Here is an 18,690-nt window from a genome sequence, read left to right as displayed (position 1 = left end):
AGCTTAGATGTACTCAGTTCAGTTCAGTTGCTCAGTTGTGTCAGACTCTTTGTGACTCCACTGACAGCAGCATGCCAGGCCTCCCTGTCCATCACAAACTCCTGGAGTTCTGCTCAAACTCATGTCCATTGAGTTGGTGAGGCCATCCAACCATCTCATCCTCTGTTGTCCGCTTCTCCTCCCACCTTCAATCTTTCCCAGCATCAGGGTCTTTTCCAGTTAGTCAGTTCTTCACATCAGGTAGCCAAAGCACTGGAGTTTCAGCTTCAACATCAGTCCTTCCAATGAATATTCAAGCCTGATTTCTTTTAAGATGGACTGGTTAGATCTCCTTGCAGTCCAAGGGACTCTCAAGAGTCTTCTGCAACACCACAGTTCAAAAGCATCAATTCTTTGGCACTCAAATTCTTTATAGTCCAACTCTCACCTCCATACATGACCACTGGAAAAACTGTAGCTTTGCCTAGATGGACCTTTCTTGGCAAAGTAATGTCTCTGCTTTTTAATATGCTATCTAGGTTGGTCATAACTTTTCTTCCAAGGAGCAAGTATCTTTTAATTTCATGGCTGCAGTCACCATCTGCAGTGATTTCAGAGCCCCCCAAAATAAAGTCTGTCACTGTTTCCACTGTTTCCCCATCTATTTGCCATGAAGAGATGGGACCAGATGCCATGATCTTAATTTTCTGAATGTTGAGCTTTAAGCCTACTTTTTCACTCTCCTCTTTCACTTTCATTAAGAGGCTTTTTAGTTCTTCTTTGCTTTCTGCCATAAGAGTGGTGTTATCTGCATATCTGATTGATATTATTGATATTATTGATATTTCTCCCAGCAATCTTGATTCCAGCTTGTGCTTCTTCCAGCCCAGTGTTTCTCATGATGTACTCTTCATATAAGTTAAATAATCAGGGAGACAATATACAGCCTTGGCGTACTCCTTTCCCAATTTGGAACCAGTCTATTGTTCCATGTCCAATTCTAACTGTTGCTTCCTGACCTGCATACAGATTTCTCAAGAGGCAAGTCAGGTAGTCTGGTATTCCCCTCTCTTTAAGAATTTTCCACAGTTTGTCGTGATTCACACAGTCAAAGGCTTTGGCGAAGTCAAGAAAGCAGAAATAGATGTTTTCCTGGAACTCTCTTGCCTTTTCAATGATCCAACAGATGTTGGCAATTTGATCACCAGTTTCTCTGCCTTTTCTAAATCCACCTTGAACATCTGCAAGTTCATGGTTCATGTACTGTTGAAGCTTGGCTTGGAGAATTTTGAGCATTACTTTACTAGTATGTGAGATGAGTGAAGTTGTGCGGTAGTTTGAGCATTCTTTGGCATTGCTTTTCTTTGGGATTGGAATGAGAACTGACCTTTCCAGTCCCGTGGCCACTGCTGCGTTTTCCAAATTTGCTGGCATGTTGACTGCAACACTTTCACAGCATCATCTTTTAGGATTTGAAATAGCTCAATGGAATTCCATCACATCCACTAACTTTGTTCGCAGTGATTCTTCCTAAGGCCCACTTGACTTCTCATTCCAGGATGTCTGGCTCTAGATGAGTGATCACACCATCCTGATTATCTGGGTCGTGAAGATCTTTTTTTACAGTTCTGTGTATTCTTGCCACCTCTTAGCATCTTCTGCTTCTGTTAAGTCCATACCATTTCTGTCCTTCATTGTGCCCATCTTTGCATGAAATGTTCCCTTGGTATCTCTAATTTTCTTGAAGAGATCTCTAGTCTTTCCCAATCTATTGTTTTCCTCTATTTCTTTGCACTGATCACTGAGGAAGGCTTTCTTATCTCTCCTTGCTATTCTTTGGAACTCTGCATCCAAATGGGTATATCTTTCCTTTCCTCCTTTGCTTTTTGCTTCTTTTCTTTTCACAGATATCTGTAAGGCCTCTTCAGACAGCCATTTTGCTTTTTTGTATTTCTTTTTCTTGGGGATGGTCTTGATCCCCCTCTCCTGTACAGAGTCATGAACCTCCGTCCATAGTTCTTCAGGCACTGTTTATCAGATCTAAACCCTTGAATCCTATTTCTCACTTCCAGTGTATAATTGCAAGGAATTTTATTTAGGTCATATCTGAATGGTCTAGTGGTTTTCCTTACTTTCTTCAAGTCTGAATTTGGCAATAAGGATTTCATGATCTGAGCCACAGTCAGCTCCTGGTCTTGTTTTTGCTGACTGTATAGAGCTTCTCCATCTATGGCTTCAAAGAATATAATCAATCTGATTTTGATATTGACCATCTGGTGATGTCCATGTATAGAGTCTTCTCTTGTGTTGTTGGAAGAGGGTGTTTGATATGACCAGTGCATTCTTGGCAAAACTTTATTAGACATACTATGTTCTCTAAATCTGGATTAGATCTGCTCCCATAGCACACTAGTATCCACTTATCAAACTCTGTTATAGTTGCCTATTCACTAGTCTCTATTCCTTTTTTTAGATCATAAGTACTATTAACATGAAGGCTAAAACTATACCTATTATATTACCAATGCCTTGACCATTAGCTGGCACAAAGTAGGCACTAGGGAAGTAGTGATTGAATGATAAATGAATAAACAAATAAACCACCAGATTAAACATTGCACCAGTGGAAGCAGATTTTACACATGGACTTTCTTTGCCTTACTTTCTCTCTTCTCAAGAAACAACAACAAATTATTTATCCTTACCTCCAAATAAGCAATTGCTTCCAAAGGACTAATTAATGGCAGTTAAAGAGAATTCTATCTGAGCCTTTGCTTTCTTCTTAATTTTTCTCTTTCTTCCTACAAATAAAATTTTTGAACTGAAAGTTTAAGCAGATCAAAGAAAGACATGTAACTGACTTTCTCTTGATCTGCCTGTTGCCCAGTCTATATTCCTAGACATCTGTAAATGTGGCAGTACATGTACAAGAGATAAAAAAAGAACATATGATAATTTTTTTTTGAACAGACCTCCAAAACATTAATCAAAGCTGAGCATACCTACTCTGAACTGCGAAATCAGAGATTTATGTGAACTTGTAAAGCTGAGGCTTTCTGACCTCTTGTAGAATTTATGTCTTCTTTAAATAAGCATTTCCTCTTTGCAATGAAGTATTTTTTTCAAGTTTATTTTAGTGACTAAGCTGCTGGTATAAATAGATATGTTATTCAGTTCCTTTATTGCCTGGTTTTCACCCTTTTTACCCATTTCTTGTCAAATATTTAACTGAAGGTTTTGGGTGAAAATAAGCAGGCCCAATTATGAAGCCTAGAATTTCTTCCCTGAAGTTCACTTGTTAATAAGGTGATTTAAAAAGACCTCCATGCATTCAATCTCCCCACTTAATCTAAGAGCATTTTGATACAGTTCTTCACATATTCGCTTACTGTTTGGAAGGTATCAACTACCTTGTAGTTTATCACAAAGCAGAACTTGCTAAGTTACAACTCATGCCCCATGTGTGCAGTCCTTTCAGGTAAGACAAAGGTTTTCAGTCAAACAAAGGCATTCTAATTTTGAGATCTGGATACTAGTACTTTAGAAAGAGGGGATTCTATCAGGTTAAATCTTTCCAGTGGGTTACCTTGGATAGGTTCATGCCCAGCACTGTGAGTGTCACCAAGCCAGCACAACAGACCAAAGCACTGGAGCTGGAGAGGCCAGAACTCGGTGGGATGTTTCCATCTACCAAGCAGTTCATTCCAGTCAGGTCACTGAGACCAAAGTGTTCCTAGAATAGAAGGAAAAATAGCACTAGTAACTCTGCTTGGATTCAAGGAGTAGCAGAAAGTTCTTTCGTTCCTCAGAGAGCAAAAGCCTCACAATGGACTTATTATGCTACTTATCGAAACAACTTGTGCAACTGAATTTAGTTGAGTCCATACATGACATTTTATTTAATGGCTGTTGTCCACAGGGCACTATAATTTGAAGACTAATTTTTACTTTGTTGAACAAAAAGCTACTGATCCATTTCCTAAAATTGCTTTGAGTGGTCTTTTTCGTGAATATGAATTGATTTAAACAAATATGGAGAAATATTAAACAATTATAATTCAAGTAGCAAGACAAGAAATACACAGTTATTACTGAGGCAGGTTAAATCTCTATATAGCACATCCCAACACTCTGTCATTGTAAAAGTCTAACACCAAGCAGTCATTTGTTTCTATGCAGTATTCTATGTAATGCTTTTCTTCAGAGGACCTTCCAACCTTTCTCAGTTCTATTTTATTTATGGAAAAACCTAGGTACCAAAGAGTAAGAGACTTTCCCAAGATTACATATAGGGAAATGGAAATAGGACTGAGGTCTCTGATTTCTGGTTGAGAATTTCCCCACTGCGGTCAGAAACCTGGGCCAGCATACTGTCACTGTGATTTAACGTAAGTCAGCGATATGAGGAAATCCAGATTTTTACCCAAATTTATAGATACAATTTAGCCATATGGTAGCTTTCAAAACAGCCAAATTAGAATTCAGCCACAAATGAGAACGCAGACTCTTAAAGCAGGGAAACTCTATTTCTATAAAATAGGAAAGTCCAAAAAAATAATCAGACTCTGATCTCAAGATCAAGCTCTAAGATACGTAGATTAATATGTAGGGTGAGGACATTTAGGATGATATCATATCATATTCTTTGTGGTTTGGGATTAAAAATAAATTCAAGGTAACTTCCTTCTCAAGAAAAAGTACCACCATGTTTATAGATAATTCAAAGGGTTCAAGACCAAAGTACAAAATAATACCATATTACATAATTATGCATTTCATCATACATATTATTCTAGGGAGAAATTTCAATAAACTAGATAAAATAGCCAAAGTAACAACAAAACTCTGCAAATAAAAGACCAGTTTTTTTGCTTTTTTTTTAATCTCTTTTTCCCCTACACTGGCAAAACTCATCCACCACAAAAGAAGAGATTTAGTTGGATGTACTTCTCTTCTTGATTTCAAATGACCTAAAAATTTCCTTTCCAGAAATATAAATTATAAACTGAAATATTGCTGCTGCCAATGCCCTTTCACACAGAACATCAGACAGCTTGTTTAAAAAAATCCTTGGAGAACGCTATATATTTAACCATAAACTGATCCACAGGGTGTCTTGAATGTGAATCATACTTACAAACTTATCACGCAATGTTTAAATTAAAATGTACAACAGATTCAAAATGCAAATGGGCTTTGCCAAATTCAGAAATAGTGCTATCCCATAAGGATAACATGTTTAATTTAATATAAACAGATTATCCACTGGAACTTTCTAGTATTTGAATCTGAAGGTTTCTAAAAGGCTAACATTTAAATTACTTCTCTGCCAAACATTCATTACACAGACCTGCTTTTGCACGTAAGCTGTCAAATCAAAAGGGAAGGCTGTAAGACCTGAAATTCTCAAATACAACACAAGGCACATTTGTTCTTTTGGTCACTTTATCCATATGCTACAGAAGGCACGTTGCTACAAGAAAGATGAAATTGTATTTGCCAACAAATGTTTCCAAATACTATAATTCCCACTAATGCTTGTGACAAGCCAAATGATTTGAAGATTTAAAACCTGCCAGTAACTTTTCCTGTACGTTGTTACCATCTGTCTGGGAAAAAGAAAGGAAGGAAGAGATGGGGGCAGGGGAAGAAAGGGAAGTAGGGAGAAAGAAAGATACATACAGAACCACCATAATTAGAGTACCGGATTATACAACAGAAATAAATGTGATGCATATCTGTAATGGATATGCCACTGAATCCTACGCTACTCATGACAAAGTTTCAGATACCACCATCAGACAGTAAAGAACACAAGCTCTCTAAAACATGAATTTTAGCAAACAAATCAAATTGACTTAGCAAATCAATTTTCTTCCTTCACACTTTTTTAATTAGGAGAGAAAGTAGAAATATTTCATCTTCTCATACATGACATTGCTGCTGCTGCTGCTGCTAAGTTGCTTCAGTCGTATCCGACTCTGTGCGACCCCATAGATGGCAGCCCACCAGGCTCCGCCACCCCTGGGATTCTCCAGGCAAGAACACTGGAGCGGGTTGCCATTTCCTTCTCCAATGCATGGAAGTGAAAAGTGAAAGTGAAGTCGCCCAGTCATGTCCGACTCTTCGCGACCCCATGGATGGCAGTCCACCAGGCTCCTCTGTCCATGGGATTTGCCAGGCAAGAGTACTGGAGTGGGGTGCCATTGCCTTCTCCGAGATATTCAAAGTATTCAGTGTTTCCAGGAAAACTCTTATTTTCCTTATTAAAATCACTATATCTTTTTTTAAACTCCATCTGAAGTAGTAATAACAAAACTAAGTTAGCATTGATTGAATACCTATTATGTGTCAAGCACTGTGTGATCCTTCCAACAACTCTTTGTTGAGATAATAATAACATATTTCACACACAGCAAATCTGAGACTTAAGGAGTTAAATCAACACAGCTGGGTAGAGTCTAGATTCAAACCCAGGACTGTCCAGCTCTAAATTCTATTACAGTGTGCCCTTATACATCACTAGAACAAAATGTAAATAATACTACCAGAATGTATCTTTCAAAAGAAATTTCAACAAAGATTTGAAAACTAGAACAAAGTATCAAATGCACATGACTTATGAACAGCCACTACAGCTCCTGATGAACACCACCCAGAAACCGTCATATCTACTCTATCCCCTGAAATACATTCATGAGCAAAACAAAGCAGAAACATCAGCCCTGAAAGGAGACAAAAATGATATAGTAAATGAAATAAATCTTGATATAATAAACATCATAACCTCAACTGCTAGTAGCTGCTTTATACTGATTTACCTGAATTCCTTTAAATCCACATAGGAAATAGTTGTGCCACAGAGGCTTGGTTTTGTCAATCTGGATGTTATTAGCACTAGTACTGAAGTCCCTGCAAAAGCAAACAACAGTTAATTGAAGTCTAGAGGCTTTGTGCTACAGAATGGATGGCTGACTGCTGCCATCTTGTGCCAGGACAATAACAGTGACATTTTATTTTCCATTTGCTTCTCATATACATACTCCACAGTCTACCCAAAAAACAACAAACATCTCCAGCTGCTAAAAATTAAGAAAAGTTTTGGTGACCTTAATAACTAAACTACTTTCAACTGGCCCTTTTTACTTCCTGAAAGGGAGAGAAATGAATATATTTTAGCATAATCTACACCACTGTATTTCACAATGGCCCTTATTAAGTTGGTATAAACCACATAAATGCTTATCCTTTGGGCCTTCTGTTTGACATACCTTTTACTAGAACACAAGTACTCAAAGCCTTCTGTCCCCACACTCTCTGCCACCCATCCAGTTTTACCATCTGCACAGTTTAAGAAAAAGAAGGAATAAACAAAGCAAATGATGCTTCTAATGGATCATAACTCATTGAGTAAAATGAGATTCCATGATTCTATATGTTATTCTATTCTATAACAAGATTCTATTGTTATAATAACAAATGAATAAATAGCTAAATGAAGGAGAATGGAAAGTTCTTCCTTAGAGCAAAATGCCAACTAATAGAAGAAATAATAAAAATCAAAAAATTACTATTTGGCAAACTCCATGACAATCATTTCAGGAAGGAATCATCAATGGATGCTAAAGTTACTGGGTAAAAACTTGATGAGAAACAAGATATCTATATAAACTTGAAATATTTCCTTACTAGATATCTGCTGAAAAGAAAAAAAAATAGTAACTTTATGGTAATCTGGCAGACAACTCCTTAGCCAAATGATCAAAATTAACAACAGTTAAAAGAACATCACGTGCCTCCTTGATATGATCCACCGAGGACACATCAGTTGACATGTGGGAATTCTTCATATGATTTTTGTGACTTCCTTGAAAGTCAAAAGTTATTTCAGAATAAAAAATAGATAGGCTTCTAAATCAGCCCAAAGAATAAAATATATGAAGTGGGAGAGGGGTGGAGATCAAATCAAAAGTGAGGAAATAAGTAACATTCCCAAATTGACTGAATGCTCTTAATATATAGCTTACTAAATAACTACTATGAGCCACTCACTGCAGAGGTGCCTTCCAAGCATCATCTTAATAACATGGACATATTATCTCCTAAGAAAGATATGGGATGACCACTTAACTGTGCGAGGCATTCACAGGAATATAAAGATAAAATGTGAAGGGCTTATCTTTCAAGCCTCTGTAATCTAGCCAAGACAGCATGAGCACAAATCACACTCACATTAGCACTGTCATGTGACGGCATGTAACATGGGGTGGGATGCAAGGCCAAGAGGGCACCTGGTGGGCTGCACTCCATAGGCCTGCAAATCTTGTAGCTGCTCAGGCTTGAGATCGAAGAAAGAGCCTAGAGACAGCAACAGAGATATCAATGGTTTGTTGGATCGAGGATATTACAAGTCTGCAGCAAAACACGCTGCCCCACTGTGTATGGCAGACAAAAGGCAAGACATAGCAGTAATCTTTCTATTCAGGGAAGAAGGAGGCTACCATTTATAGGGGGAATTGATGTCAGGTTGGCTCATCAGTTACCAGGGAAACCAGCAGCTGGGATCCGTGGCAAGCTCATAATTAAGCACTAATTAAGCCCTATGATTAGGGTACAGGTGAAGCAGGGACTGGTACAGCAGGAGATGTACAGAGAGCAAGAGAATAGCTATTTTGAATGGCCTGACCATACAACAATGTTTATAGTTAGCACATTAGAATATAAAGGGGAGGCTTTCCTGGAGGCTCAGAGAAATCTAGTGACTCTCCAGGGACCCAAACAGCCTGACTCCAGCTCTCAAACACTTTACTATCACCCACAGGAATTAAAATTTATTGACTATAGTCAATAAGAGGTCCCAGAATTTGGAAAGCAGAAAAGATTATGTTAGCAAAACTGAATGGGCTCTGTTCCAAGATAAGCAGATCTTGGAAGTCACCACAAAGAAAAATCAAGGAAGAAGGCTGGGGGACAAGGGTGATGGTATACTAGGGAAACTAGTAGAGGAGGAGATTTGTGCATATGTAGGAAGTTAGATGAGAAACATCAAAGAAAAAGCTAATAATCCCCGATCTAATTCCTTCAGACTTAGAAACAGCTTAAAAACCAAAATGTGATGTAACCACACATTTAAGAAAGTGGATAAAACATTTAAAAAAACATGTTGGCTAACATGTGGAGCAACTGGAACTCCAATACACTGGTGTGCGAATGTAAAATTATACAACCACTTTTGAAAACAGGCAAATTCTTAAGATAAACCAGACAGTCCACTCCTGGGTATTTACCAAACAAAACACACTTCCATACATAGATCTGTACACAAATATTCATAGGTCATACCTGAATGGTCTAGTAGTTTTCCTTACTTTCTTCAATTTATGTCTTAATGTGGCAAAAAAGAGTTCATGTTCTGACCCATAGTCAGCTCTCAGTCTTGTTTGTGATGACTGTATAGAGCTTCTCCATCTTTGGCTGCAAAGAATATAATCAATCTGAATTTGGTATTGACCATCTGGTAATGTCCACATGTAGAGTCTTCTCCTGTGTTGTTGGAATGAGATGTTTGCTATGATCAGTGCATTCTCTTGGCAAAACTGTTTGCCTTTGCCCTGCTTCAGTTTGTGCTCCAAGGTCAAATTTGTCTGTTATTCCAGGTATCTTTCAACTTGCTACTTTTACATTCCAGGCCCCTATAATAAAAAGGACATCTTTTGGGGGTGTTAGTTCTAGAAGGTCTTATAGGTCTTCATAGAACCATTCAACTTCAGCTTCTTCAGCGTTACTGGTTGGGGCATAGACTTGGATTACTGTGATACTGAATGGTTTGCCTTGGAAATGAACAGAGATCATTCTGTCATTTTTGAGATTGCATCTAAGTTCTGCATTTCAGACTCTTTTGTTGACTATGATGGCTATTCCATTTCTTCAAAGGGATTCTTGCCGATAGTAGTAGATATAATGGTCATCTGAGTTAAAGTCCCCCATTCCAGTCCAATTTAGTTTGCTGATTCCTAAAATGTCGATGTTCACTTTTGCCGTCTCCTGTTTGACCACTTCCAAATTGCCTTGATTCATGGACCTAATATTCCAGGTTCCTATGCAATATTGCTCTTTACAGCATTGGATTTTACTTCGATCAACAGTCCCATCCACAAGTGGGTGTTGTTTTTGCTATGGCTCCGTCTCTTCATTCTTTCTGGAATTATTTCTCCACTGATCTCCAGTAGCATATTGGGCACCTACTGACCTGGGGAGTTCATCTTGCAGTGTCCTATCTTTTTGCCTTTTCATACTTTTCAGGGTGGCAAATAGATACAAGGGATTATTGGATATGACAGAGTGTCTGAAGAACTATGGACGGAGGTTCATGACATTTTACAGGAGGCAGAGATCAAGACCATCCCCAAGAAAAAGATACACAAAAAGGCAAAATGGTTGTCTGAGGAGGCCTTACAAATATCTGTGAAAAGAAGTGAAAGGCAAAGGAGAAAAGGAAAGATATACCCATTTGAATGCAGAGTTCCAAAAAATAGCAAGGAGAGATAAGAAAGCCTTCCTCAGTGATCAGTGCAAAGAAATAGAGGAAAACAATAGAATGGGAAAGACTAGAGATCTCTTCAAGAAAATTAGAGATACCAAGGGAACATTTCATGCCAAGATGGGCACAATAAAGGACAGAAATGGTATGGAGTTAACAGAAGCAGAAGATACTAAGAAGAAGTGGCAAGAATACACAGAAGAACTATACAAAAAAGATCTTTACAACCCAGATAATCACAATGATCACTCACCTAGAGCCAGATATCCTGGAATGCAAAGTCAAGTGGGCCTTAGGAAGCATCACTATGAACAAAGCTAGTGGAGGTGATGGAATTCCATTGAGCTATTTCAAATCCTAAAAGATGATGCTGTGAAAGTACTGCACTCAATACACCAGCAAATTTAGAAAACTCAGCAGTGGCCACAGGACTGAAAAAGGTCAGTTCTCATTCCAATCCCAAAGAAAGGTAATGCCAAAGAATGCTCAAACTACCACACAATTTCACTCATTTCACATGCTAACAAAGTAAAATTCTCTAAGCCAGGCTTTAACAGTACGTGAACTGTGAACTCCCATATGTTCAAGCTGGATTTAGAAAAGGCAGAGGAACCAGAGATCAAATTGCCAACATCTGTTGGATCATCAAAAAGGCAAGAGAGTTCCAAAAAATCATCTATTTCTGCTTTATTGACTTTGCCAAAGCCTTTGACTGTGTAGATCACAACAAACTATAGAAAATTCTGAAAGAGATGGGACTACCAGACCAGATTACCTGCCTCCTGAGAAATCTGTATGCAGGTCAAGAAGCAACAGTTAGAACCAGACATGGAACAACAGACTGTTTCCAAATTGGGAAAGGAATATGTCAAGGCATTATATTGTCACCCTGCTTATTTAATTTATATGCAGAGTACATCATGAGAAATGCTGGCCTAGATGAAACACAAGCTGGAATCAAGATTGCGGGGAGAAATATCAATAACCTCAGATATGCAGATGACACCACCCTTATGGCAGAAAGCAAAGAAAAACTAAAGAGCCTCTTGATGAAAGTGAAAGAGGAGAATGAAAAAGTTGGCTTAAAACTCAACATTCAGAAAACTAAGATCATGGCATCCAGTCCCATCACTTCATGGGAAATAGATGGGGAAACAATGGAAACAGTGAGACTTTATTTTTTTTGGGGGGGGCCTCCAAAATCACTGCAGATGGTGACTGCAGCCATGAAATTAAAAGACGCTTGCCCCTTGGAAGAAAAGTTATGACCAACATAGACAACATATTAAAAAGCAGAGACATTACTTTGCCAACAAAGGTCCATCTAGCCAAAGCTATGATTTTTCCAGTAGTCATGTTTGGATGCAAGAGTTGGACCATAAAGAAAGCTGAGCACCGAAGAATTGATGCTTTTGAACTGTGGTGTTGGAGAAGACTCTTGAGAGTCCTTTGGACTGCAAGGAGATCCCACCAGTCCATCCTAGAGGAATTCAGTCCTGAATATTCATTAGAAGGACTGATGCTGAAGCTGAAGTTCCAGTACTTTGGCCACTTTATGGGAAGAACTGACTCATTTGAAAAGACCCTGATACTGGGAAAGACTGAAGGCAGGAGGAGAAGGGGACGACAGAGGATGAGATGGTTGGATGCCTTCACCAACTCAATGGACATGAGTTTGAGTAAACTCTGAGAGTTGGTGATGTACAGGGAGGCCTGGCATGCTGCATTCCATGAGGTAGCAAGAGTCAGACACAACTGAGCGACTGAACTGAACTGAACTGATTCATAACAGAATTATTCATAATAGCCAAAAGCTGGAAATAATCCAAATATTCATCAATGGTGAATAAAGAAATTATGGGTTCTTCATGCAACGCATGCTAGACAACATGTGGACAATTATAGAAGGCACACGCATATGTCCTAAGGGTCCAGTGGAGTAAAGCCCCTTATTTACACAGGAGCTACCTGCCTTGATAACTCACCTCTGCTTCCCTAGTTGGGTCTCCATCCTCTTTCACTACTGCTCCTGGTACTATTTCCCAAATGCTCTCCCTCCTTCCGTGTCTATCTCAGGCTCTGCTTTTGTGGGGAAAAAGTGAAATTCCCACATTTACCATGTGAGATGTTAAGTGAATCTGAGGTAAATCAATATAACAAATTATGGCACCCAGTTTTAAATGGTTACAATGACACAAAATTATATTTGAGATAATGTAAAATTTTCTTTATAGGGTCCTGCTGCTGCTGCTGCTGATGCTAAGTCACTTCAGTCATGTCCGACTCTGTGTGACCCCAGAGACGGCAGCCCACCAGGCTCCCCTGTCCCTGGGATTCTCCAGGCAAGAGTACTGGAGTGGGGTGCCATTTCCTTCTCCAATGCATGAAAGTGAAAAGTGAAAGTGAAGTTGCTCAGTCATGTCCGACTCCTTGCAACCCCATGGACTGCAGCCTACCAGTCTTTTCTGCCCATGGGATTTTCCAGGCAAGAGTACTGGAGTAGGTTGCCATTGCCTTCTCCATGCCTTCTCCTTAAAGGGTCCTAAATGTACATAACATCTCAATCATGCAAAATAAACAGAAAAATGATCTTTCACAATAACTTTCACCTAAAAGTCAGGAATTTTTATTATCTTGCATAAGCTGGTATAGATACATACAAAATATTTGCTGAATGAATGAATATTACTGCAAGCAAACTGTCCAATGAACAATAAGCCAAAAATATAACGTGCCAATTACATGTCAAGATCTTTTTTTATAATTAACAAACCAGGTCCTGCTTAATATAAGTAAGCAGGACTTATCCCAGGAATGCAAAGAGTTCAACATTGGAAAATACATTGGTAAATTCATAATATCTTAAAACTTATCTTCAATACTGTGCAAGCATTAAATAAAATCTAATAATCATTAAGTGACTTTTTTAATCTTAGTAAACCAAGAATTAAAAAAACAACAACAGGGAATTCCCTGGTGGTCCAGTTGTTAGGACTTGGCACTTTCACTGCCAGGGCCAGGGTTTTAATCCCTGGTCAGGAACTAAGATTCCACAAGTCACGCAGTAGAGCCAAAACAGTAACAACAACAACAAAAATATGCCCTTAACTTGATAAAGCATATGTACTAGAAACCTATATCTACTGTGTTCCAGACTCTACGTTTGACACTGAGGCTAACAGAGTACTGGAGAGGTAACACTACCTGAAGTCACAGAGCTTACACTCTATGGGAATACCAGCAAGTAAGCAGATAATGATTATACAGCGTGGTAAGATGTTATGATAAGAGAATGAGAGCATGGCCTAGTAATACAAGAAAGGCATACCACTTGACTTTGCTAGAGATAGTTAAGCTCGACAGATGATACATATCTTCTGGGCAAAGTTATTTTCATCCTTTTTTGACCCAGTATCTAAAATAATGTCAGACACACAATACGTCTTCAGTAAATGTTTCTCAGACTTTCCAGGTGGTTCAGTGGTAAAGAATCCACCTGCCAATGCAGGAGACATAGGTTCAATCCCTGGGTGAAGAAGATCCTCTGGAGAAGGAAATGACAATCCACTCTAGTACTCTTGCCTGGGAAATCCCATGGACAAAGGAGCCTGGTGAGCTACAGTCCATGGGGTAGTAAAGAGTTGGACACAACTTAGTGACTAAACAACAACAACAATAAATGTTTCTTAAATAAATGAACAAAACGAACAAATATTAGATTAAATAGAAACAGATTCTTTTGAAGTCAGATACAAATTTTCAATAAATTAAATGACATTATAAATTTGATATTTCCTAAAGATACCATTTGAGTACAAATACAAAGACACACAGGTATACCCATGCACACACCACACATACACATACACGGTAGCAATTCTAAATACTCACGGGTACAAGGGATTGGTATTGGCCAGCTGAAGAACATGTGTTTTCACAGGTTCCACAGCTATTAACATATCTTGCTCTACAGCCATAGGAAGAACAGAATATCCACAGTAATCTATATGCTCTCCTAGAATAAAGAGAAAGCATTTTTTAATCATTACTGGCATATGAAACATTAGAAACTCAAGTAAGTTGACATATAGGAAAAACTTGATCACTAGCCTGGTTTTAACAGAAAATAAAAATACTAAAGGCAGAAAGTGATTCGATTTTCTTTCTCTCCCTGACATCTGAACCAGGAAATTTTGCTAGAATAATTATATTAGTTATTAGTTTCTGCTAATATTTCAACTTCTTTAGATATCCACAAGTTTTTTCCACTTTCTAATTCATAATAATTATATTTGAATATTTATGTTTTGTGACTAATTATATGGAGCATCAAGAAAAGCAATGTCTCCTTTCTCTGTTGTTCCTTTGTATTAACTTTTTCAATATGGACAATGGAAACCTTTAGCATCCTCTCTCTTATATTATGTGAGTACCACTCTTCCTTACTAGTCAATGAACTCACTATGGTGAAGACTTGCTTTATTTATCTTTGTGGCCCAATGAAATACCTAACAAATTATATAGACACTGATTAGTTGTGTTGAATGTGCTAGGCATAGCTAGGATAAGGAAGAGGAAGCTAGAAAAAAAATATTTAATTTTATATATAATAAGCAAATACAAAACTATTCTTTTCATTTTAATTCCTCTATGAATCATCAGCAGGAAATTTCTGCCTACTACCCCATAATGTTTCCTCCAAATTACCCATTTAAACTCAAGGTTTTTATTCATAATATTAAAAAGAATAACAATTCAAGAAAGATGAGCTAAGCAAGCTCACTTATATTTTCCTGAGACAGGTTTGTTTATCTGATTGTTTTTCCTGCATTGGCAGGCAGGTACTTTACCACTAGCGCCACCTGGGAAGCCCTATCTGCTTGCTTCTATGGCGGACATTGATCAACTAAGAAACATAAAATGTACAAAAGACAATTCAACCGCCTGATTACATTTTTAAATAAATATGATTCCACATATTATTTCAGGCAGAAGTCTTTTGTTTCTACACTGAAGTGTCCTTTAAAATAAGAAAATTAGGACTGTCTTTTTTAATGAATTGACAATGATGAGTGAATAATTCAAATGACAATTCAAAGTTGTCTTTCTCTCCAACTTCCTTCAAAACTACAATGTAGAACAGTGGTTCACAAATAGAAAACGCATATTTAAATAAGTAGAATTCTAGGGAGGTACCAGATTTTGTTGGGAAGGCTACAGTGTGAATGACAGCCTTCTGAGAATGAGGACTCCTACCTTTGCAAAAACTAATGGAACCCATCCTGGGGAACTGTTGGCAAGTAAGGAAAAAAAACAATGATTACATTTTGGACACTTTAACAGAAAATGTAACAATTCTTTTAATAAAGATTGAAATTCATTTCATCCCAAGAACTAATTAAATAACTATCTAAGAACATAATCCCCCTCCTTTTTTTTAAAATGAGATAACATTCATTGAGTAAGGAAAATTGTTACTCCCCAAACTAAGTGAAACTTGGCTCTCCTCTGAGGATACTGATGCTTTGCAATTCTCACTCAGTAGCAGAGTTGGTGATAACCTCCTCCCACTCTGCTGTTTCCAGGACTTTTTCCTGTCCTGTGCTTTGGAGGTTCAAACCATTTTCTCGTCTCCACCACATTCATCTCTGACTATCTTAGACATCTGCTCCTCTCTGAAGACCTTTGCATCTCATTCCACCCTCTCCATCCCAATCTTGTAAAACAACCCAGTCCAAGGCCCAAGCTTCCTAATCCCTTGACCTCCGGAGAACTTGACCTCCTCTCTGCTTCAACTATCTTACTTCCATGGTCTTGACAAATCCAGTAAGGACCATAAAACTCCTTATCACCTAGAACTTTTCTAGCTATGGATTTTTGTTCCAAATATCACATTCTTTACTAAAACTTTCCAACGTGCCATTTCTCTTACTCAGTTTGTCCTACTTAACCTGTTTTTCAGATTCAGTTCTTTGCCCTCTCTAGCCTATAGGCTCCCTCTTACCTTTATTTTTCTACCTAGCATATTTTCCAGGGTTCATTACTTCATCTACCCCTTCTGACAGTATTAGCAACTTCTTGATGTCATTGTCATTCTCTGTAACCTCCGAACAAAACAAAACCCTAAAGCTAGATCAAATGTAGGCAACTTGGACTAGCTGAGAGGCAGTGGGGAAATGAACAAATCTGCAGATTGTTATTGCTACAATTCCATGGTCTTCCAGCTCTAACCAGACCTCACTGTTAAAAAGCAAACTTTTTCTTTTTTTCCAGTAATCTCCCTCTCCCATCCTTGACAAAGCTGTTTCAAACTTTCTACCATCTCTTTAAACATCCAACACCTCCAACCTTCCCCCAAAAGGATTCCCTCAACCTTCTATACCAAAATTATACATTTATTTACATCAACCTGCATCCTTTTTTTCCCCACCTTCTGTTTAAAAAGACTCAAAGTGGCCCTCTTCCTATGCTGTAGATACCAACCCTTCTTGCCCTCTTGAGAATCCGTCTCTATCTCTTCTTTTCTCAGATATCTTTGATCTCTTTCTCTCCACTGACTTTACTCAATTCCCGTTTTCTACCTCACCTAACCATGTTCAAATATCTCATATTTTTAAAATCCTCCATGTTTGCTTGAAAATCAGCTTTCCTGAGTTAATAATTGAAGCTACATTTTGGGTACATGGGAGTTTGTTATACTAGTTCAACTAAATTTTTTGTATGCTTATAAAAGAATCCACCTGCAATGTGGGAAACATGGGTTCGATCCCTGGGTTGGGAAGATCCCCTGGAGAAAGGAAAGGCTACCCACTCTAGTATTCTGGCCTGGAGAATTCCATGGACACAGTCTATGGAGTCATAAAGAGTTGGACACGACTGAGCGACTTTCACTTTCACTTTCCAGTATAGAAAGTTTTCTTTTTAATCCTCCTTTGATTTGGAATTTTCTCAGTTCTCTTGATAAAACATATTCATTCTCCACACCACCACATTTTTAAAAGCAAGGGATTATTGGGCTTCCCTGTATTCTTCTAATCCAATGAATAAATGTAAAACCATCAAAATTATTCACTATAGTCAAAAAACTTAACCTGCAACACAGAAAAATCTTTCTACATCTCATGAAAATAATGGGAACAACCAGGTTTCAACAAACTTCTGAATTTTAAAAATGAATGGACAAAACTAACATCAATAAATGAATTGGGAAGGATGAAAATATAATATTTTCTTATGAAAAAGCTTAACTTGCCATAGTAGATACATGTGAATCATTCTATTTTTCCAGTTCTCCTGATATATTAACAAAAATTTGGATCTTATCAAAGGAGGAAAATATTAAGAAAAAGAACTTTCTAAATACCTATTATATTGACTCTTCCTGGTGCTCGAACATAAAACTTGGGAATGGATCCAAACTTAGAATTAAACATCTCTTTTAGCTTCAGCAATCTGAAAACAAGAGTAGCATATTTCAAAATATCCAGATAATAGAAAAACCTGTGATACACACACACACACAAACACCACACACATATTTCATATACATCACCACTATTATTTTAAAAATAATGAAAGCAAGCTATTTTACTGACACTTCTTTGAAAATCCCTGGATGAAACAATACTGTAACCCCCTAAGTGACACAGGAGTATAGCTAAGCACACAGAAGAGTAAAAAATTTAATACAGACATACACAAAGAAAAAACTTCTTTCCTTCAATTATGAAGAATATAACTTTCTGTATAATTTCTAAATAATATTCAGAGAAGAATCTCTTTATACTAAAAAATGTAGCATGGAGTAGTGTATCAGTTTCCTAGGGCTGCCACAATAAAGTTTCACAAACTGGATGACTTAAAACAACAGAATTTTATTGTCTCTGAGTTCTAGAGACCAGCAGTCCAAAATCAGAGCTTGGCATCACCTCTGAAAACCTCTGAAACCTAGAGGGGAAAATCCTTCCCTGCCTCTTTTTAGTTTTTGATGGTGACCATCAGTTCTTGGCATTCCTCGGCTGGCAGCTACATCACTCCAATGTCTGCTTATGTTATCACATGTAATTCCCTCTGTGTATCTCTATCTGTGACTGCTTTTCATTCTTATAAGGCCATCAGACTTACTGGATGTGTGTGTGTGTGTGTGCACATGCACACATGTGTGCATGCAC

At 37.9% G+C, this 18,690-nt stretch overlaps 1 protein-coding gene across 4 annotated transcripts in view; it reads right to left on the bottom strand.

The window, feature by feature from the left end:
* Positions 1–18,690, bottom strand: part of GALK2 (galactokinase 2) — a 153,594-nt gene that overhangs the window by 104,302 nt on the left and 30,602 nt on the right. For 3 of the 4 annotated variants that reach the window (XM_040226480.1, XM_040226479.1, XM_040226481.1), the window contains 4 exons: positions 17,883–17,971; positions 14,411–14,534; positions 6,801–6,891; positions 3,566–3,712 (listed from right to left, as the gene is read on the bottom strand). In XM_040226480.1, the coding sequence (XP_040082414.1) occupies positions 3,566–3,712; positions 6,801–6,891; positions 14,411–14,534; positions 17,883–17,971 (451 nt within the window). The remainder of the gene's footprint in view (positions 1–3,565; positions 3,713–6,800; positions 6,892–14,410; positions 14,535–17,882; positions 17,972–18,690) is intronic. The other variant, XM_040226482.1, reaches the window with a different exon arrangement.

This window comes from Oryx dammah, unplaced genomic scaffold (genome assembly GCF_014754425.2).
Source record: "Oryx dammah isolate SB20612 unplaced genomic scaffold, SCBI_Odam_1.1 HiC_scaffold_26, whole genome shotgun sequence".
Classification (NCBI taxonomy): domain Eukaryota; kingdom Metazoa; phylum Chordata; class Mammalia; order Artiodactyla; family Bovidae; genus Oryx; species Oryx dammah.
This window is presented reverse-complemented; position numbering and strand designations above follow the sequence as displayed.